General features: G+C 40.6%; 1 protein-coding gene across 2 annotated transcripts in view; it reads right to left on the reverse strand.

Moving 5' to 3' along the window:
- The window catches only part of slit1a (slit homolog 1a), a 120550-nt gene that overhangs the window by 24237 nt on the left and 73219 nt on the right, over positions 1-23094 (reverse strand). For both annotated transcript variants that reach the window (XM_082153753.1, XM_082153752.1), the window contains 8 exons: positions 12358-12501; positions 11930-12073; positions 10925-11091; positions 10221-10353; positions 2108-2176; positions 1749-1820; positions 1589-1660; positions 474-545 (listed from right to left, as the gene is read on the reverse strand). In XM_082153753.1, coding sequence (XP_082009879.1) covers positions 474-545; positions 1589-1660; positions 1749-1820; positions 2108-2176; positions 10221-10353; positions 10925-11091; positions 11930-12073; positions 12358-12501 — 873 coding nt within the window. The remainder of the gene's footprint in view (positions 1-473; positions 546-1588; positions 1661-1748; positions 1821-2107; positions 2177-10220; positions 10354-10924; positions 11092-11929; positions 12074-12357; positions 12502-23094) is intronic.

Genomic DNA, 23094 nt, shown 5'->3' on the forward strand with positions numbered 1-23094 from the left:
TGCTCAAATCCACCAGATGAAGCAGTGTGTGTGTCTCTTTAATAATAATAATAATAATAATAAGTTTAATTTATATAGCGCCTTACCCAAGCTCAAGGACGCTTCACAATGACAGTAAATAACAAGCAGTTTACAAATAAACGGACAATGGACATTTGCCCAGTCCAAGTAATGGGCGATTGCAGTTGCAAATCGCATTACATTTGCAATACAAACATAAAACAGAGGCAACAAACATTAATCACAGACAGCATGGTGGGCAGTTGGAGTAAAGATGCAATAGATTATTGGTACCTAGGTTAACATTGTGACTGTGTTATGTCAAAATAACATTTTCATGACTGATAATACTGATTAAACAAATGGGTTTTGAGTTTATGCTAAAATTCATGCAACGTGGTTGTTGTCCTGAGAGCCAACGGAAGAGAGTTCCATAGCTTAGGGGCTATAACAGAGAAAGACCCTTTACTCACAGGTGTGACAGTGACGCAGCGTCGGTGAAGATCCCATCAGGCAGCTCTGAGATGTCATTGCCATGCAGAGACCTGAGAACCACACGAGAGAGAGAGACATGCTAGAGAACATCAGACATCTCACACTGCTCTGGGAAAAACAATTCAGTTAAATTTACCGTAAAAAAAACGTGTTTTATTATCTGACATATTGTAGTACTAATATCTGTTTTGTACCATTGTAATACATTGACAGCCACCAATCACAGTGGAGATGAGAGTCACATGCTGAATCAAAGCTCATCACAAACAGCTTTTCCACATGATGAGAAAGTTTTGATCTTCTGCCATTGCGTTAGAACTGGTCTCTGTTGTCGCTTGTGGAACCAAATGTCGGCTGGTGTGTGTAAACGTGCAGATTAAGGGCCGGTAATATTATAATAAGATCCTCTTCATACGTCAGAAGGAGAGCGGAATCTGATCGGCTTATTTTTTGTCATGCTTGCAGAGAAAGGCTCACCAGAACAAAGTTACTGGGTTTCACTTTTCACGTTTTCAGGGTTGGTAAATGCACCGGGACCCGATTATAGCACTGACACACGGGAAAAGTCCGATTTTCATGATATGTCCCGTTTAAGTTGGAAATTTAATTACATATTGATTCATTCTAGAAAACCTACTATGCTTTTCTTTCAGAAATGTTGGCAGTCATTTGTTTTATGTGGTGAATGAATCGAGTCAGTTTTATTTCTATAGCGCTTCAAAGCAGCTTCAAAAGTAAATAAAAGGAAAATAACAGAATAAACTTCATCAAATATGAGACAAATTCTGTTGTAAAGCAGCTCTACAGAAGACAACAGTGTCGTTATTTGCTTTGAGTCAGTTCAATGTGGATTCAGTTCAGTTCAATAAAAGTGTTAATGTTACAAAATTCATCAGTTTTGAATTTTTTTTATTCCACTATAAAACAGAAGACAATAGTGTTGTTATTCAGCTTTGTTCATAGTTCAGTCGGATCAGTGGATGGTAAGTTTGAAAGGTTTGTGCGACTGACACTAGAGCTGAAGTGCATCAGTCGTGTGTGAGTGTTGGAGACAGTGTAGTGTCTTTAGTGCTAGTGATAGAGAGATACGTACAGCAGGCGGAGAGACCGGAGACCCCCGAAGGCCAGAGTCGGGATACAGCGGAGAGCGTTATAGCTCAGGATCCTGCAGGACAAGATCACACACATCCTCCAATCAGATTTCATTTTCACAGCTGAGATTCAGCATGACATTAATGTGCTTCATGACGTACAGGGTAGTGAGCTGACTCATGTTGGAGAACGAAGAGTTGGTCAAGGAACTGATTTTGTTGTTACTCAGGTCTCTGAAACAAAAGATCATCAAACCAGTGGATGAACGGCACTGAAGACGACAGCTTACATTATATTATTATCTTATAATGAGAGAGAGAGAGAGAGAGAGAGAGAGAGAGAGAGAGAGAGCAGAGAGGAGAGAGAGAGAGAGAGAGAGAGAGAGAGAGAGAGAGAGAGAGAGAGAGAGAGGGAAAGAGAGAGAGAGAGAGGGAGAGAGAGAGAGAGGAGAGAGAGAGAGAGAGAGAGAGAGAGAGAGAGAGAGAGAGAGAGAGAGAGAGAGAGAGAGAGAGACACATACACTAGCTGTAGGTTTTTGAAGTTGGACAGCTCCTTTGGCACCGCACTGAACTGGTTTCCGTCCAGGTACCTGCCGACACAAACCCATTTGAAGAACATTACTGCATCTGTCTCACTACTCAATATTGTTCTAGTTGGTGTTGCATCATTAAACGACACATAACGGCTGGAATTAAACAGCAGATTGATAAAATTGCATCAATAAGCTCTTGTTTTTACCCGACAAACATTGATGTGCATAAACTATGATGGAAACACATTAACAGAGTAAATCCCGCAAACTCATGTGACTTTGCCTCAGCGTCAGCTGTGATTGGATAACTGGAGTAACCAGAATGATTTGGTTCCCTATCAAGGCTACGGAACTCGACATTACGGATGTCGTATATGGGAACTCCTCTCATCCTTCACTTCCGCTGAAATCTTATAGGCTAACGCCAGCAGAGCTGGCCAATTGACGCAAATATGCAAATACTGAAACACCGTTGCAGTTATAATGCAAGTGCAGCGTCAATTCCCTTCAGAATCTCTCTCTTCACGCTTAAATTGTGTGCTAGAAAGCTGATACTACAACTGGATATATTCGCCGTCGTTGAAGTTGCGCCGGAGATACTCGCACTGTCTCCTGCATCCGATGGCAACTACTTGTAACCTATGCTCGGGCCCCATCGCCCCCACCGACACGCACCTGTTCTGCATCGCGTGCTTGGGGCTGGCCCATGCTGAGTCAGCCCTCGGGGACGGAGGGTCCTGCGACCACTGCGCGGACTTATCCCTTCGAGCCCTCAGAGCCAGGAGGGACGAAGCTCGTGCAGCAGCGGGGATTGGGCCTACCGCCGCCTCTGAGCCGCTGGTAGCCCCCCCCCCCAACCGCAGAGTCGAGGTTCGCTCCCCGGTGAGCTTCCCCGACCCCACCTTTCATCCCCCTCGCGACGTCGCTGACTTCATTTCCTTCGGGGTGAGTGAGGGGGACGACTCTATGTCACTGTCGGCCTCCGAGAACGACTGGGGTGCAGAGCAGGCCGCACCGCTGGCGGCCGCGGAGCAGGACACCCCTGCGGACCTGCAGGACGAGCTCTTCCGTATCCTTTCGAAGGCCGTCGAGGAGCTGGACCTCGATTGGAAAGCTCCTGATGAACCATCTAAGAGCAAATTGGATACGTGGTTCCTACAATCGAGCCGCCGTCAGGCCGCTTCGAAAAGGGGAACACCGTTTTTTCCCGACGTGCATGAGCACGTGGTGAAGTCGTGGGCGGCCCCGCAATCGGCGCGCACCCTCACTTCCACCCAGGCTATGTTTGCCCCCGTGGACGAGGCGGGGGACCACGGCTACCTCAGCATCCCCCCCGTCGAGGAGACCGTCGCCGCTCATCTCTGCCCGTCGGCTCCCGCCCTGGGCTCGGACCGCAGCCTGCCGTCCCGAGCCTGCAGATTTACGGCCCACCAGGCCAACAAGGCCTTCGGTGCCACGGGGGAGGCGGTATCCGCGCTGCACGCTATGGCCCTTCTCCAAGTGCTCCAGGCAAAGCAGCTGAAGTCTCTCGATGGCGCCGCCTCTATTGACGCTGACGCCATCCGAGATCTCCGTTCGGCCACGGACCTCGCGCTCCTGGCCACGAAGCGCTAGGCCCAGGCGATCGGCCGTTCTATGGGCTTCCTCGTGGTCCTCCACAGGCATCTGTAGCTCACCCTGTCGGACGTGCGGGAAGCCGACAGGAAGACGCTCCTGAATGCGCCCATTTCCCCTGCAGGCCTGTTCGGGGACGCCATGGAGAAAGTAACCGAGCGTTACTCCGAGACGCAGAAAAAGGCCAAGGCTATGAACCACGTCATTCCGCGGAGGGCGCCACCGCCGCCGCCACCGCCGCCGCCGCGCTCTCGTTCATCCTCAGCCTCAGGCCGCCAACCCCAGGCTGCGGCCAGAGGACAGGCAGCGCCCCGCCCGGGACAGGATGCCCGTAAAGGCCGCAGCGGTCAGTGGCAAGGGGCGGGTAACAGGAGGACGCAGAGGAGCCCGCGCAGAAAGCCCACCGCGCCCCCTGCCAGGCCCAAGCAGTCGTCCTGACCGCTCGGGCAAGAGGAGGAAAAAGCGCCAGGCCGGCCCCGCGTCCAAGCGGCGCGCTCTAGTGCACTTCGTCCCTCAGAGTTCTGTGAGCGACGCGTGCAGTTGTTCTGTGTATGTAAATGTTGTGAATGTTGTTCAAATAAAGCAAATCACTACTTCACAAACAGAGCTTTTTTCTCCTCTTGCACCACACACTGTGTTACCCGCCCTGCCCTCGAGCAGCGCAGAGTCACGGTCAATAACTATCCCCAGCACTCACATAGCGGCCATGACCGCAGCGGCGATGACCGCAGGTTTAGATCAGCCCACGCTCAGTCGTTTTCAGGCAGCGCGGGAAGCTATTCCGGGCATTTCGCCGTGGGTGTTGAATATAATTCGGCACGGGTACACACTTCAGTTCAAACGCAGACCACCCCGCTTCCGCGGCGTCATTCAGTCATTAACTTTGCCCCAAAACGCTCATGTGCTGAGGCAGGAAGTGTGCAGCTTGCTCGAGAAGAAGGCTATAGAACCAGTTCCCCCGAGCGAGCGGGACAGCGGGTTCTACAGCCGCTACTTCGTTGTGCCGAAGAAGGGAGGGGGTCTCCGCCCCATTCTGGATCTGAGACCTGTCAACAGAGCGCTTCACAAGCGCGCCTTCAGGATGACAACACTGAAGCAAATCCTGGCGCAAATTCGCCCCGGGGATTGGTTCGCTTCAGTGGATTTAAAGGACGCTTACTTTCACATTCAGATAGTGAAGCGTCACAGACGATTCCTGAGGTTTGCGTTCGAGGATTCGGCGTACCAATATACGGTGCTTCCGTTTGGATTGACCCTAGCCCCCCGAACGTTTTCAAAATGTGTAGACGCGGCACTTTCACCCCTCAGGTCGAGCGGAATGCGCGTCTTGAACTATCTGGACGACTGGCTAGTTCTCGCTCAGTCGAGAGAAACGCTGGTCAGCCACGTGAATGCCCTCCTTCGACACTTGGATATGCTCGGTTTGAGGGTGAACGTCCAGAAAAGTGTGCTCACACCGAGCCAGACGATAACATTCCTGGGAGTGTGCTTGGATTCGGTGAGAATGAGAGCGCGCCTCTCTCCCGAGCGAGCGGAGGCTCTGAGTTCTTCTCTCGGTCTCTTCAGACCTGGCAGGCTCGTCCCACTGAAAGAGTTTCAGAGGCTACTGGGACGGATGGCAGCGGCTTCTTCGGTGTGTCATCTGGGGCTGCTGCATATGAGACCGCTTCAACTCTGGCTGAAAGCGCGCGTTCCCCCGAGTGCGTGGTATTCTGGCCACAAGCGCGTTATGGTCACCAGCGGATGCGCCCGCGCCCTGGCCCCGTGGAGGAACCCAGATCTCTTCAGCTCAGGTGTCCCTATGGGCTTAGTGACGCGGCGAGTGGAGGTCCTGACGGACGCTTCATCCACCGGATGGGGAGCGGTCTGCTTGGGCAAGCCCGCCTCGGGTCGGTGGTCAGAGAAGCAGATGGAGTGGCACATAAATCGCTTGGAACTAGAAGCGGTCTCTCTAGCTCTAAAAACCTTCCGGTCTCAGCTGGAGCAGCGGCATGTGTTGATTCGGACAGACAACACTTCCGTGGTCTCGTACATAAATCGCCAAGGCGGTGTACATTCCAAAGCCCTATTCAGGCAGGCGGAATCCCTTCTGCTATGGGCGGACTGGTTTTTCCTCTCGGTGAGAGCGGCGCATATCCCCGGTGTTCTAAATCGCGGGGCGGATATGCTCTCGAGAAGCGGGATTCCCCAAGGGGAGTGGAGGCTTCACCCCGGGACGGTTCAGCTGATATGGAATCGTTTCGGCAGGGCGGAGGTCGACCTCTTTGCAACGAGCGACGCGCGCTGTCAGATGTTCTTCTCGCTGTCCCGTTCCCCCCGGGAGGTGGACGCGCTGACTGCGCGATGGCCGAGAGTCTGTCTCTACGCCTTTCCTCCGGTGAAAATTTTGCCCATGGTGTTGTGCAAAATCAGGGAGGAGAAGGCGGCGGTGACTCTGGTAGCCCCGAACTGGCCGAATCAGCCCTGGTTCGCGGATTTGGTAGAGTTACTAGCAGGGCAGCCATGGGAGATTCCGCTCAGGAAGGACCTTCTGTCTCAGGCGAGCGGAACGATCTGGCATCCCAGCCCCGCGCTGTGGAGCCTCCATGTGTGGCCGCTACAGGGTCGCTGAGCAGGCGGGACGCGCTGCACTCGCGGGTTTTGAATACCATCGCGGAGGCGCGAGCTCCGTCGACCAGGCGCCTGTATGCTCTGAAGTGGGGTGTGTTCTCTAAATGGTGTCAGGATGTCGGTATAGACCCAGCGGACTGTTCTGTGTCGGATATTCTACGCTTCCTTCAGTATAGGATGGATGAAGGGAGCCTGCCATCCACTCTGAAGGTTTATGTGGCCGCTATTGCCGCATTTCACCCCCCTGTTGACGGACAGTCTATCGGTAGACATGCGTGGGTGACACGGTTCCTCAAGGGAGCTAGGAGATTGTGCCCTGCACGGCCGCCTTCTATGCCGCCGTGGGATTTAGCTTTGGTCTTGGAGGCTTTGTCACGACCGCCTTTCGAGCCCCTAGCCTCGATTGCTATTAAGGAGCTATCGGTTAAAACGGCTCTGCTTCTCGCTCTCGCCTCGGTGAAGCGGGTTGGGGATTTACAGGCTTTCTCTGTAAGTGAAGATTGTATTCGCTTTGGACCGGGAAACTGTAATGTTACTCTCAAACCGAGGCCGGGTTACGTTCCTAAGTCGCTCAATACCCCGTTCAGAGCGCAGATTGTTTCTCTGCCTGCCCTGTCCGCTGAGCCATCAACCTCTCAGGGTTCGGATGCTCAGAGTGCTATTTGCCCAGTCAGAGCGCTCCGAGAATACATTTCTCGCTCGGCAGCGTTTCGACAATCGGACCAGCTGTTTGTGTGCTTCGGTGGATGCAACAAGGGACGGGGGGTCTCAAAACAGAGGCTTGCTCACTGGATCGTGGACGCTATTGTTTTGGCTTATGATTGCCTGGGACAGGAATGTCCCCTGAACATCAAGGCTCATTCGACTAGGGCGATTGCCTCCTCGTGGGCTTGGACTAAGGGTATGTCTATTCAGGATTTATGTCTTGCGGCTGGCTGGTCTTCTCAGAACACGTTTGCCAGATTTTACAAGTTGGATTTGCCCTCTGTAGCGTCTCGAGTGCTTTCGGTGAGTTGATCGCTTATACACAGCATTAAGAGAGCTGCTCTGCGCTTTGCTCATGAGTTGTTCTGGGTGCTATTTGTGTGTTGTACTATTGTCACCGCTATGCGTTGGTTTTCTCTGTTGTTGTTGCCCTGTTGGTCTACAGTGCAACCTTCCCCCAGTTATACTGCTCGGGATATGCAAATTCCAGTAGTGTTTGTGAGCTTGTGATTGGTCCCTTTGGACCTATCGGAGGTTAGAGGTTCGCTATTTGTCAATCTCGGCCTATCAGGCGCTTACATTCTGGGGGCGAGGTTTGTATTGGGTCTGTCAGTAGTTTGCTGCCACGGCGGGATTCTATACAGTTCCCATATACGACATCCGTAATGTCGAGTTCCGTAGCCTTGATAGGGAACTTCTCCGGTTACTTTCGTAACCTCGGTTCCCTGAAAGGCAAGGAACGAGACATTACGCTCGCCGCCGTGTTCGCTATTTATTTAGCGTTGTTCGATTCTGAAGGGAATTGACGCTGCACTTGCATTATAACTGCAACGGTGTTTCAGTATTTGCATATTTGCGTCAATTGGCCAGCTCTGCTGGCGTTAGCCTATAAGATTTCAGCGGAAGTGAAGGATGAGAGGAGTTCCCATATACGACATCCGTAATGTCTCGTTCCTTGCCTTTCAGGGAACCGAGGTTACGAAAGTAACCGGAGACGTTTTCCTCCAGAAGCGTCTCACACACACGAGTGTGTTCCCGAACACCAGCATCTGAACGCCAGAGAACATGACAGCGTTTCGTCTGACGCTCTGAGACACACTCGTTTATGATGGAGGGAAAACATTTAAAATAAATACATATAAATATTTTTTCAGTATATAAAAGTGTGTGCGCGTGTGTGAGAGAGTTATTAGTCTGCGTGTGTGTGTGTCAGTGTGGGTGTGTGTGTGTGTGTGTCAGTGTGTGTGTGTCTCAGTGGATGTATGTGTGTGTGTGTGTGTGTGTGTGTGAGTGAGTGTGTGTGTGTGAGTGTGTGTGTGTGTGTGTGTGTGTTAGTGTGTGTGTGTGTGTGTGTGTGTGTGTGTCTCAGTGGATGTATGTGTGTGTGTGTGTGTGTGTGTGTGTGAGTGTGTGTGTGTGTGTGAGTGTGTGTGTGAGTGTGTGAGTGTGTGTGTGTGTGTGTGGTTGTGTGAGTGTGTGTGTGTGTGTGTGTGTGTGTGTGTGTGTGAGTGTGTGTGTGAGTGTGTGTGTGTGTGTGTGTGTGTGTGTGTGTGTGTGTGTGTGTGTGAGAGCCTCTCCGCAGCTGGAGCCGGAGGTGTAATGACGGGCTGTTGGATCTGCACACCTGGACGGCTCTACTGTCAGTGAGAGCGCGAGTAAATGAGAGGTTTTCACGCTCTGAGGGACGACAAGCGTCTGATGTGTGTCACTCCCACTCTAAAACACACTCATTACACACACACACACACACACTCGAACCGCTTCATCCGGGACCAGAACACTTCCATCAGGTCCCGTTCAGGTCACGCTACTTTGCTCATTGTTATTCAATGCTCTGGTCCATTCAACATTAACTTCTGATATTTATAATGTATTACTAAATGTTGAAATTAACATTAAGCAAGAATAATAATACAGGCTTGAAAATTACTTTTCATTTTTAGATCATGGTAATTAATGTAGGTAATGTAAAGTGTTACCAAGAAATGTTTGGCAGAATAACAAACTGATGTCTGTAAAGTACAGAATCTTACATTAAAGAGTTTTTGTGACCAGCAAAAATACCTCAAAAAAATATTTAGGCCTAAACTTAAGAGGGACTGCGGATGAAGATGAGCTAAATTTGGCTAAATCTTGCTTTTTTCATGTATTATTAATGTGAATTGTCCCTGATTAAATAAACAAACAAGAAAAATAAGTAAAATGTTCTCATCTGAGTAGCTCCGCCCACTGTGAAATCTTATTGGTTCTCATCTTGATACAGATTAACATGACATATGCTCTGATTGGCTGTGGATTTGTCACTTGATGTCAAGAACACCTGGCTGCAGCAGAACTAGGTGGGGCTACACGTGTGGCTCCGCCCCATACCTACTCTGATTGGCTCGATCATCTTTCATAGGCAAACATGATGTGTTCGTGGTCGGTGAGGGACGGAGTATATGTCGTTCAAATCATAATTTCTCTTGCCATTGCCAGAGGCAGGCTAACGTTGTACTGTCTGAGCATTATATTAAAGACTACATTTCCTATCATGTATGCCTATGAAAGATGACCGAGCCAATCAGAGTGAGTGTGCAGGCTACAGCCAGGTCCTTCTGGTTAGGACCATAGACTGTAAAAAAAATATGGATGTTGTGTGTGTGATGTCATCCGTAGTGTTTCTGAACAGCATTTGTGAAGCCCAAAGTGGGCGGAGCCGGCCGTCGCCATCTTGGCCGCGCGTCACTCCCGGATAAACGAAAATGTGCAGCGAGTCGGATTATCTGAGGAGACGTGACGCTAGCAGACAGCAGACAAACGGCTAGTAGTGACATCAGCAGCAATCCACCTGTCACTCAAGTGGCCACGCCCTTAATTATGCAGAACTTTAAGGCTTAATATAATATAAACGGATGAGTTATAAAAGAAATTCACCCCCTCACAGTCGTCATGAAGGGCAACATTAGCTATATAGACCAAAACCACTTTTTGCACCAGACTGTAAACGTGTTTTTCTGCAGTAAAGTTGGGCATTTTAACATGGGGGTTTATGGGATTGACTCTCTAGTGGCCAGTGGATGAACTGCAGTTTAAGTCACTTCCGTGTTGGATTGAAGAGAGAGACTGGAAGGTTGCCGCTTGGCTAGGCCGCGCGGTGTAATGGTTTTGGCTCATGGTGGCGCAGACTCACAGCTCGGTGACGTTGCGAGGAATGCCTTTGGGTAAGAGGTGCAGGTGCTTGTTGCTGCAGCGCACCACCGTCTCCAGACAGGAGCACTCGCTGGGACACTGGACCGGCGGAGAGCAGCTCGCCTCCTCGTGATCTGAGGGAAACACTAGCGTTAGCACTCGCACAACACTGCGGATACACACACACTCTTCGCTGAATTACACTCAAAGTAATAATTATTCAGACACCAGATATCATTTTTGATATTGTTTCACTAGTGTGATCAGGACACTATAGGTAATTTCTGTAAGTGAGGAGAGCAGAATAAAGTAAAAAGTGACATATTATACCCAAACACTCTTCATACAGAGACTACCAGTGATATTCATAAACATTTGGGATTAAAAATGATTGGGACACTTTGAGCTGATCATGTTTTGCTGAAGTATTTTGTCTTTAATTGCTAATGCTCTTTTTACACACAGACTGAACAAAATGAAGCATTGCTTGGTGATTGGTTGAGCTAAACTGGTATTATCTAATTGTGTAGTTAAATTTAACAGCTGACAGATATTCAACATAATTCATGTGTGAGACAGTCTAACAGAAGGACGGACAAAACCAGTCAAATATCAGCTGATTCCGCTCAGCTATAGTGAATAAACTGATAATGTGAGAAATGTTGAAGGTGTGTGAATAGATGTTGGTTTGACTGTATATCCCACCGTCTTCGCAGCGGAAGTCTGGCAGAGCGACGTCCTGCAGGGGAATCTCTTTGAGGAAGGCGGGCCGCTGGCAGCGAGGGTTCCCCGTCACGATCTTTCGGTTCCTCAGCCAGATGCTCAGCCAGGACAGGCGGCAGTCACAGTTGAACGGGTTGGCCAGCAGGTTTCTGCCACACACACACACACACACACACAGATGTTAATCAGCCTCGTCTGCAGGAACAAACCAAAGCCCCTATAAGGCAAGTCATGTCAGTCGGCGGCCATCTTTGAAACGCAGAGTTTCATCTCTTTGAATGGGGAAATGATTCGAGCTACAGGGATGCAATGACTTTACCAGTTGGCGATTGGCTCTTTCATTTAGAAGGCGGGGCTTGCAGATGCAAACAAGGGTAAATGTGTGTTTTTATGTGTGCCTTTCCGAAAATCAGTGAGCTAACTTTGGCATTTTTGCGAGATTACTGGCCAGTTTTGGGAATGGAATGAACAAAATTCCATTATATAGCGACCCTGGATACACAGCATCCGAAGGTTCAAAGTCTCGACACGATCCAGCCGAGGAATAAGAGTCTTATCTAGACAAACATCTGTCAAAATTTTTTTTAGAGTGAATCATCAGGAAACTTTAACTCTGAAGTGAACTACTCCTTTAAAGGAACATTTCATTTTGCAAATATTATGGGAATGTTACTCTTGAATATTCTCTGAACGTCCTGAAACAAGTAGCATAAATATGTATAAACAAATGTATAAATAATGTTTTTGTGCTAATGCTTTGAGAACATTATTAAAGGCCAGATAACTTTGAACGAATGTTCTATTAACGTTACTAGAAGAACGTTTGTTCGTAACGTTCTGAGACTGTTCCCTGCTATCGTTCCCAGCTCAAGTTACTGGTTTGAGGAAACGTGTGTCTATCAGCTCATGCTAACGCTTGTGTGTTTATCAGCTCATGCTAACGCTTGTGTGTCTATCAGCTCATGCTAATGGCGGGTTGTCCCGTACAGGGTGGAGAGGCTCTGCAGCGTGTCGAAGGCTCCCGGGGTGATGGTGCTCAGCGTGTTGTCGTACAGGGACAGCAGACGCACGTTGTGTAAGCCTGTGAAGCTGTTGTTGTGAATGCAGCCGATGCGATTGTTCCGCAGCATCCTGGAAAACACAGAGCATGAGGATGAACTCAGAGGAAGAACATGCGGTTTCATGGTCCCTTTAACACAGTCTGTTGTCTGGAAGTAACATTGCACCTACATGTCTACTAGCTCTCATTAGAGTATTAGTAGAGTATTAGTAGACTGGTAAGGTTGGCGTTAGAAAAAGTTGACATGTAGTTGAAAAGTTGCTTATAGTCAACAGAGTGTTAAAAAGGAACCATCAAAATAAAATACAGAAAATGCTGCATTCTGATAGTGTATGAGTGCAGTGCATGAGCTCACAGCATGCGGAGGCCGTCCAGACCCCGGAACATCCCACTGTGAGCCGCATCCAGCTGATTGGCCGTCAGGTGCAGCTCACTGACCGAAGACGCCCCTTCAAACGCCCCGTCCTCGATCTCAGAGATCTTATTGTTACTCAGGTTTCTGCGGATCGAAGGGGAACATTAGTAAAGAATCACAACCAGTCACACGGACAGACATGAGAGCGCTAGGGTCGGGAAACGAACACTTGAGGTCAGGGATCGGATACTTGTTATAAAAATAACATTTCAATTCCACTTATCGATTCTTTTAAGCATTTCAGAATGACTTTAGACTGTTTTCTGTGTTGCAGGCGTGTGTTACAGTATTTTGGATCAAATATTTTGGAAAAATTTGATCTGTGCAGCTCTTAAAGTGACAGCAGCCTAATATTCCCGCTCTATAATAACACTAATATTCCCGCTCTATAATAACACTAATATTCCCGCTCTATAATTACACTAATATTCCCGCTCTATAATAACACTAATATTCCTGCTCTATAATAACACTAATATTCCTGCCGTCTCTATAATAACACTAATATTCCTCCTCTATAATAACACTAATATTCCCGCTCTATAATTACACTAATATTCCTGCTCTATAATAACACTAATATTCCTGCCGTCTCTATAATAACACTAATATTCCCGCTCTATAATTACACTAATATTCCTGCTCTATAATAACACTAATATTCCTGCCGTCTCTATAATAACACTAATATTCCCGCTCTATAATTACACTAATATTCCTGCTCTATAATAACACTAATATTCCTGCTCTATAATAACACTAATATTCCTGCTCTATAATTACACTAATATTCCTGCTCTATAATAACACTAATAATTCCTGCTCTATAATAACACTAATATTCCTGCTCTATAATAACACTAATATTCGCGCTCTATAATTACACTAATATTCCTGCTCTATAATAACACTAATATTCCTGCTCTATAAGAACACTAATATTCCTGCTCTATAATAACACTAATATTCCCGCTCTATAATTACACTAATATTCCCGCTCTATAATAACACTAATATTCCCGCTCTATAATAACACTAATATTCCCGCTCTATAATAACACTAATATTCCCGCTCTATAAGAACACTAATATTCCCGCTCTATAAGAACACTAATATTCCCGCTCTATAATAACACTAATATTCCCGCTCTATAATAACACTAATATTCCCGCTCTATAATAACACTAATATTCCCGCTCTATAATAACACTAATATTCCCGCTCTATAATAACACTAATATTCCTGCTCTATAATATTCCCGCTCTATAATAACACTAATATTCCCGCTCTATAACACTAATATTCCAGCTCTATAATAACACTAATATTCCTGCTCTATAATAACACTAATATTCCTGCTCTATAAGAACACTAATATTCCCGCTCTATAATAACACTAATATTCCTGCTCTATAATAACACTAATATTCCTGCTCTATAATAACACTAATATTCCCGCTCTATAACACTAATATTCCTGCTCTATAACACTAATATTCCCGCTCTATAATAACACTAATATTCCTGCCGTCTCTATAATAACACTAATATTCCTGCACTATAATAACACTAATATTCCTGCTCTATAATAACACTAATATTCCTGCACTATAATAACACTAATATTCCTGCTCTATAATAACACTAATATTCCTGCTCTATAATAACACTAATATTCGCGCTCTATAATTACACTAATATTCCTGCTCTATAATAACACTAATATTCCTGCTCTATAAGAACACTAATATTCCTGCTCTATAATAACACTAATATTCCCGCTCTATAATTACACTAATATTCCCGCTCTATAATAACACTAATATTCCCGCTCTATAATAACACTAATATTCCCGCTCTATAATAACACTAATATTCCTGCTCTATAATAACACTAATATTCCTGCTCTATAAGAACACTAATATTCCCGCTCTATAATAACACTAATATTCCTGCTCTATAATAACACTAATATTCCTGCTCTATAATAACACTAATATTCCCACTCTATAATAACACTAATATTCCTGCTCTATAACACTAATATTCCCGCTCTATAATAACACTAATATTCCTGCCGTCTCTATAACACTAATATTCCTGCACTATAATAACACTAATATTCCTGCTCTATAATAACACTAATATTCCTGCACTATAATAACACTAATATTCCTGCTCTATAATAACACTAATATTCCTGCTTTATAATAACACTAATATTCCTGCACTATAATAACACTAATATTCCAGCTCTATAACACTAATATTCCTGCTCTATAATAACACTAATATTCCTGCTCTATAATAACACTAATATTCCCGCTCTATAACACTAATATTCCTGCTCTATAATAACACTAATATTCCTGCTCTATAATAACACTAATATTCCTGCTCTATAATAACACTAATATTCCTGCTCTATAATAACACTAATATTCCTGCTCTATAATAACACTAATATTCCCGCTCTATAACACTAATATTCCTGCTCTATAACACTAATATTCCTGCTCTATAATAACACTAATATTCCTGCTCTATAATAACACTAATATTCCTCCTCTATAATAACACTAATATTCCTGCTCTATAACACTAATATTCCTGCTCTATAATAACACTAATATTCCCGCTCTATAACACTAATAATCCTGCTCTATAATAACACTAATATTCCTGCTCTATAATAACACTAATATTCCTGCTCTATAATAACACTAATATTCCTGCTCTATAATAACACTAATATTCCCGCTCTATAATAACACTAATATTCCTGCTCTATAATAACACTAATATTCCCGCTCTATAACACTAATATTCCTGCTCTATAACACTAATATTCCTGCTCTATAATAACACTAATATTCCTGCTCTATAATAACACTAATATTCCTCCTCTATAATAACACTAATATTCCTGCTCTATAACACTAATATTCCTGCTCTATAATAACACTAATATTCCCGCTCTATAACACTAATAATCCTGCTCTATAATAACACTAATATTCCTGCTCTATAATAACACTAATATTCCTGCTCTATAATAACACTAATAGTCCTGCTCTATAATAACACTAATATTCCTGCTCTATAATAACACTAATATTCCCGCTCTATAACACTAATATTCCTGCTCTATAATAACACTAATATTCCTGCTCTATAATAACACTAATATTTCCGCTCTATAACACTAATATTCCTGCTCTATAATAACACTAATATTCCTGCTCTGTAATAACACTAATATTCCTGCTCTATAATAACACTAATATTCCCGCTCTATAACACTAATATTCCTGCTCTATAATAACACTAATATTCCTGCCGTCTCTATAATAACACTAATATTCCTGCTCTATAATAACACTAATATTCCTGCTCTATAATAACACTCATATTCCCGCTCTATAACACTAATATTCCGTCTCTATAATAACACTAATATTCCCGCTCTATAATAACACTAATATTCCCGCTCTATAATAACACTAATATTACTGCTCTATAATAACACTAATATTCTTCCTCTATAATAACACTAATATTCCTGCTCTATAATAACACTAATATTCCTGCTCTATAATAACACTAATATTCCTGCTCTATAACACTAATATTCCTGCTCTATAATAACACTAATATTCCTGCTCTATAATAACACTAATATTACCGCTCTATAACACTAATATTCCTGCTCTATAATAACACTAATATTCCTGCTCTATAATAACACTAATATTCCTGCTCTATAATAACACTCATATTCCCGCTCTATAACACTAATATTCCTGCTCTATAATAACACTAATATTCCTGCTCTATAATAACACTAATATTTCCGCTCTATAACACTAATATTCCTGCTCTATAATAACACTAATATTCCTGCTCTATAATAACACTAATATTCCTGCTCTATAATAACACTAATATTCCCGCTCTATAACACTAATATTCCTGCTCTATAATAACACTAATATTCCTGCTCTATAATAACACTAATATTACTGCTCTATAATAACACTCATATTCCCGCTCTATAACACTAATATTCCTGCTCTATAATAACACTAATATTCCCGCTCTATAATAACACTAATATTCCCGCTCTATAATAACACTAATATTACTGCTCTATAATGACACTAATATTCTTGCTCTATAATAACACTAATATTCCTGCTCTATAATAACACTAATATTCCTGCTCTATAAGAACACTAATATTCCTGCTCTATAAGAACACTAATATTCCCGCTCTATAATAACAAATAATATTCCTGCTCTATAATAACACTAATATTCCTGCTCTATAATAACACTAATATTCCAGCTCTATAATAACACTAATATTCCTGCTCTATAATAACACTAATATTCCCATCTATAATAACACTAATATTCCTGCTCTATAATAACACTAATATTCCTCCTCTATAATAACACTAATATTCCCGCTCTATAACACTAATATTCCTGCTCTATAATAACACTAATATTCCCGCTCTATAATAACACTAATATTCCCGCTCTATAATAACACTAATATTCCTGCTCTATAATAACACTAATATTCTTGCTCTATAATAACACTAATATTCCCGTCTATAATAACACTAATATTCCTGCTCTATAATAACACTAATATTCCTGCTCTATAAGAACACTAATATTCCTGCTCTATAAGAACACTAATATTCCCGCTCTATAATAACAAATAATATTCCTGCTCTATAATAACACTAATATTCCTGCTCTATAATAACAATAATATATCCGCTCTATAATAACACTAATATTCCTGCTCTATAATAACACTAATATTCCCGTCTATAATAACACTAATATTCCTGCTCTATAATAACACTAATATTCCTGCTCTATAATAACACTAATATTCCTGCCGTCTCTATAATAACACTAATATTCCTGCTCTATAATAACACTAATATTCCCGCTCTATAATAACACTAATATTCCCGCTCTATAACACTAATATTCCTGCTCTATAATAACACTAATATTCCCGCTCTATAATAACACTAATATTCCCGCTCTATAATAACACTAATATTACTGCTCTATAATAACACTAATATTCTTGCTCTATAATAACACTAATATTCCTGCTCTATAATAACACTAATATTCCTGCTCTATAATAACACTAATATTCCCGCTCTATAACACTAATATTCCTGCTCTATAATAACACTAATATTCCTGCTCTATAATAACACTAATATTTCCGCTCTATAACACTAATATTCCTGCTCTATAATAACACTAATATTCCTGCTCTATAATAACACTAATATTCCCGCTCTATAACACTAATATTCCTGCTCTATAATAACACTAATATTCCTGCTCTATAATAACACTAATATTCCTGCTCTATAATAACACTAATATTCCTGCTCTATAATAACACTCATATTCCCGCTCTATAACACTAATATTCCTGCTCTATAATAACACTAATATTCCCGCTCTATAATAACACTAATATTCCCGCTCTATAATAACACTAATATTACTGCTCTATAATAACACTAATATTCTTGCTCTATAATAAAACTAATATTCCTGCTCTATAATAACACTAATATTCCTGCTCTATAAGAACACTAATATTCCTGCTCTATAAGAACACTAATATTCCCGCTCTATAATAACAAATAATATTCCTGCTCTATAATAACACTAATATTCCTGCTCTATAATAACACTAATATTCCAGCTCTATAATAACACTAATATTCCTGCTCTATAATAACACTAATATTCCCATCTATAATAACACTAATATTCCTGCTCTATAATAACACTAATATTCCTCCTCTATAATAACACTAATATTCCCGCTCTATAACACTAATATTCCTGCTCTATAATAACACTAATATCCCCGCTCTATAATAACACTAATATTCCCGCTCTATAATAACACTAATATTCCTGCTCTATAATAACACTAATATTCTTGCTCTATAATAACACTAATATTCCCGTCTATAATAACACTAATATTCCTGCTCTATAATAACACTAATATTCCTGCTCTATAAGAACACTAATATTCCTGCTCTATAAGAACACTAATATTCCCGCTCTATAATAACAAATAATATTCCTGCTCTATAATAACACTAATATTCCTGCTCTATAATAACAATAATATATCTGCTCTATAATAACACTAATATTCCTGCTCTATAATAACACTAATATTCCCGTCTATAATAACACTAATATTCCTGCTCTATAATAACACTAATATTCCTGCTCTATAATAACACTAATATTCCTGCCGTCTCTATAATAACACTAATATTCCTGCTGTCTCTATAATAACACTAATATTCCCGCTCTATAATAACACTAATATTCCCGCTCTATAACACTAATATTCCCGCTCTATAATAACACTAATATTCCCGCTCTATAATAACACTAATTTCCCGCTCTATAACACTAATATTCCCACTCTATAACACTAATATTCCCGCTCTATAATAACACTAATATTCCCGCTCTATAATAACACTTATATTCCCGCTCTATAATAACACTAATATTCCTGCTCTATAATAACACTAATATTCCTGCCGTCTCTATAATAACACTAATATTCCTGCACTAAAATAACACTAATATTCCTGCTCTATAATAACACTAATATTCCTGCACTATAATAACACTAATATTCCCGCTCTATAACACAAATATTCCTGCTCTATAATAACACTAATATTCCTGCTCTATAATAACACTAATATTCCCGCTCTATAACACTAATATTCCTGCTCTATAATAACACTAATATTCCTGCTCTATAATAACACTAATATTCCTGCTCTATAATAACACTAATATTCCTGCTCTATAATAACACTAATATTCCTGCTCTATAATAACACTAATATTCCCGCTCTATAACACTAATATTCCTGCTCTATAATAACACTAATATTCCTGCTCTATAATAACACTAATATTCCTCCTCTATAATAACACTAATATTCCCGCTCTATAACACTAATATTCCTGCTCTATAATAACACTAATATTCCCGCTCTATAACACTAATATTCCTGCTCTATAATAACACTAATATTCCTGCTCTATAATAACACTAATATTCCTGCTCTATAATAACACTTATATTCCTGCTCTATAACACTAATATTCCTGCTCTATAATAACACTAATATTCCTGCTCTATAATAACACTAATATTCCTGCTCTATAATAACACTAATATTCCCGCTCTATAACACTAATATTCCTGCTCTATAATAACACTAATATTCCCGCTCTATAACACTAATATTCCTGCTCTATAATAACACTAATATTCCTGCTCTATAATAACACTAATATTCCTGCTCTATAATAACACTTATATTCCTGCTCTATAACACTAATATTCCTGCTCTATAATAACACTAATATTCCCGCTCTATAATAACACTAATATTACTGCTCTATAATAACACTAATATTCTTGCTCTATAATAACACTAATATTCCTGCTCTATAATAACACTAATATTCCTGCTCTATAATAACACTAATATTCCCGCTCTATAACACTAATATTCCTGCTCTATAATAACACTAATATTCCTGCTCTATAATAACACTAATATTCCCGCTCTATAACACTAATATTCCTGCTCTATAATAACACTAATATTCCCGCTCTATAATAACACTAATATTCCCGCTCTATAATAACACTAATATTACTGCTCTATAATAACACTAATATTCTTGCTCTATAATAACACTAATATTCCCGTCTATAATAACACTAATATTCCTGCTCTATAATAACACTAATATTCCTGCTCTATAAGAACACTAATATTCCTGCTCTATAAGAACACTAATATTCCCGCTCTATAATAACAAATAATATTCCTGCTCTATAATAACACTAATATTCCTGCTCTATAATAACACTAATATTCCATCTCTATAATAACACTAATATTCCTGCTCTATAATAACACTAATATTCCCGTCTATAATAACACTAATATTCCTGCTCTATAATAACACTAATATTCCTCCTCTATAATAACACTAATATTCCCGCTCTATAACACTAATATTCCTGCTCTATAATAACACTAATATTCCCGCTCTATAATAACACTAATATTCCTGCTCTATAATAACACTAATATTCCCGCTCTATAATAACACTAATATTCCCGCTCTATAATAACACTAATATTACTGCTCTATAATAACACTAATATTCTTGCTCTATAATAACACTAATATTCCCGTCTATAATAACACTAATATTCCTGCTCTATAATAACACTAATATTCCTGCTCTATAAGAACACTAATATTCCTGCTCTATAAGAACACTAATATTCCCGCTCTATAATAACAAATAATATTCCTGCTCTATAATAACACTAATATTCCTGCTCTATAATAACACTAATATTCCATCTCTATAATAACACTAATATTCCTGCTCTATAATAACACTAATATTCCCGTCTATAATAACACTAATATTCCTGCTCTATAATAACACTAATATTCCTCCTCTATAATAACACTAATATTCCCGCTCTATAACACTAATATTCCTGCTCTATAATAACACTAATATTCCCGCTCTATAATAACACTAATATTCCCGCTCTATAATAACACTAATATTCCTGCTCTATAATAACACTAATATTCTTGCTCTATAATAACACTAATATTCCCGTCTATAATAACACTAATATTCCTGCTCTATAATAACACTAATATTCCTGCTCTATAAGAACACTAATATTCCTGCTCTATAAGAACACTAATATTCCCGCTCTATAATAACAAATAATATTCCTGCTCTATAATAACACTAATATTCCTGCTCTATAATAACACTAATATTCCCGCTCTATAATAACACTAATATTCCTGCTCTATAATAACACTAATATTCCCGTCTATAATAACACTAATATTCCTGCTCTATAATAACACTAATATTCCTGCTCTATAATAACACTAATATTCCCGCTCTATAATAACACTAATGTTCCTGCCGTCTCTATAATAACACTAATATTCCTGCTCTATAATAACACTAATATTCCCGCTCTATAATAACACTAATATTCCCGCTCTATAACACTAATATTCCCGCTCTATAATAACACTAATATTCCCGCTCTATAATAACACTAATTTCCCGCTCTATAACACTAATATTCCCACTCTATAACACTAATATTCCCGCTCTATAATAACACTAATATTCCCGCTCTATAATAACACTTATATTCCCGCTCTATAAGAACACTAATATTCCTGTCTATAATAACACTAATATTCCTGCTCTATAATAACACTAATATTCCCGTCTATAATAACACTAATATTCCCGCTCTATAACACTAATATTCCCGCTCTATAATAACACTAATATTCCCGCTCTATAATAACACTAATATTCCCGCTCTATAACACTAATATTCCCGCTCTATAATAACACTAATATTCCTGCTCTATAATAACACTAATATTCCCGTCTATAATAACACTAATATTCCCGCTCTATAATAACACTAATATTCCCGTCTATAATAACACTAATATTCCCGCTCTATAACACTAATATTCCCGCTCTATAATAACACTAATATTCCTGCTCTATAAGAACACTAATATTCCCGCTCTATAATAACACTAATATTCCCGCTCTATAATAACACTAATATTCCTGCTCTATAATAACACTAATATTCCTGCTCTATAATAACACTAATATTCCAGCTCTATAATAACACTAATATTCCTGCTCTATAAGAACACTAATTTTCCTGCTCTATAATAACACTAATATTCCCGCTCTATAATAACACTAATATTTCTGCTCTATATAATATTTCTGCTCTATAATAACACTAATATTCCTGCTCTATATAATATTCCTGCTCTATAATAACACTAATATTCCTGCTCTATAATAACACTAATATTCCTGCTCTATAATAACACTAATATTCCTGCTCTATATAATATTCCTGCTCTATAATAACACTAATATTCCTGCTCTATATAATATTCCTGCTCTATAATAACACTAATATTCCTGCTCTATATAATATTCCTGCTCTATAATAACACTAATATTCCTGCTCTATAATAACACTAATATTCCTGCTCTATAATAACACTAATATTCCTGCTCTATATAATATTCCTGCTCTATAATAACACTAATATTCCAGCTCTATAACAACACTAATATTCCCGCTCTATAATAACACTAATATTCCCGCTCTATAACAACACTAATGTTCCCGCTCTATAATAACACTAATATTCCCGCTCTATAATAACACTAATCAAAAAACACAGTGTTATTTACATTTGATTACAGTTTCTGTACCTTTCAATCATATCTTTGTTTAGTTGTATCTATTTGTTGCGATTATTTGTTCTTTTTTTAATGAATAGTCTTTACTGATGCTTGAAGTGTATGTTTGTTATGCTAGATGTTTTCCTAGAGCATTTTTAGACATTTTACACCTGCAATAAGACTAAATGTCAATGATATCTACGTTTTTTATTTTACTTTATTGGAACCCAAATTATGAATCGATAAGACACGTAATCGATCACATT

The sequence above is a fragment of the Leuciscus leuciscus genome (genome assembly GCF_965113295.1).
Source record: "Leuciscus leuciscus genome assembly, chromosome: 22".
Taxonomy (NCBI): domain Eukaryota; kingdom Metazoa; phylum Chordata; class Actinopteri; order Cypriniformes; family Leuciscidae; genus Leuciscus; species Leuciscus leuciscus.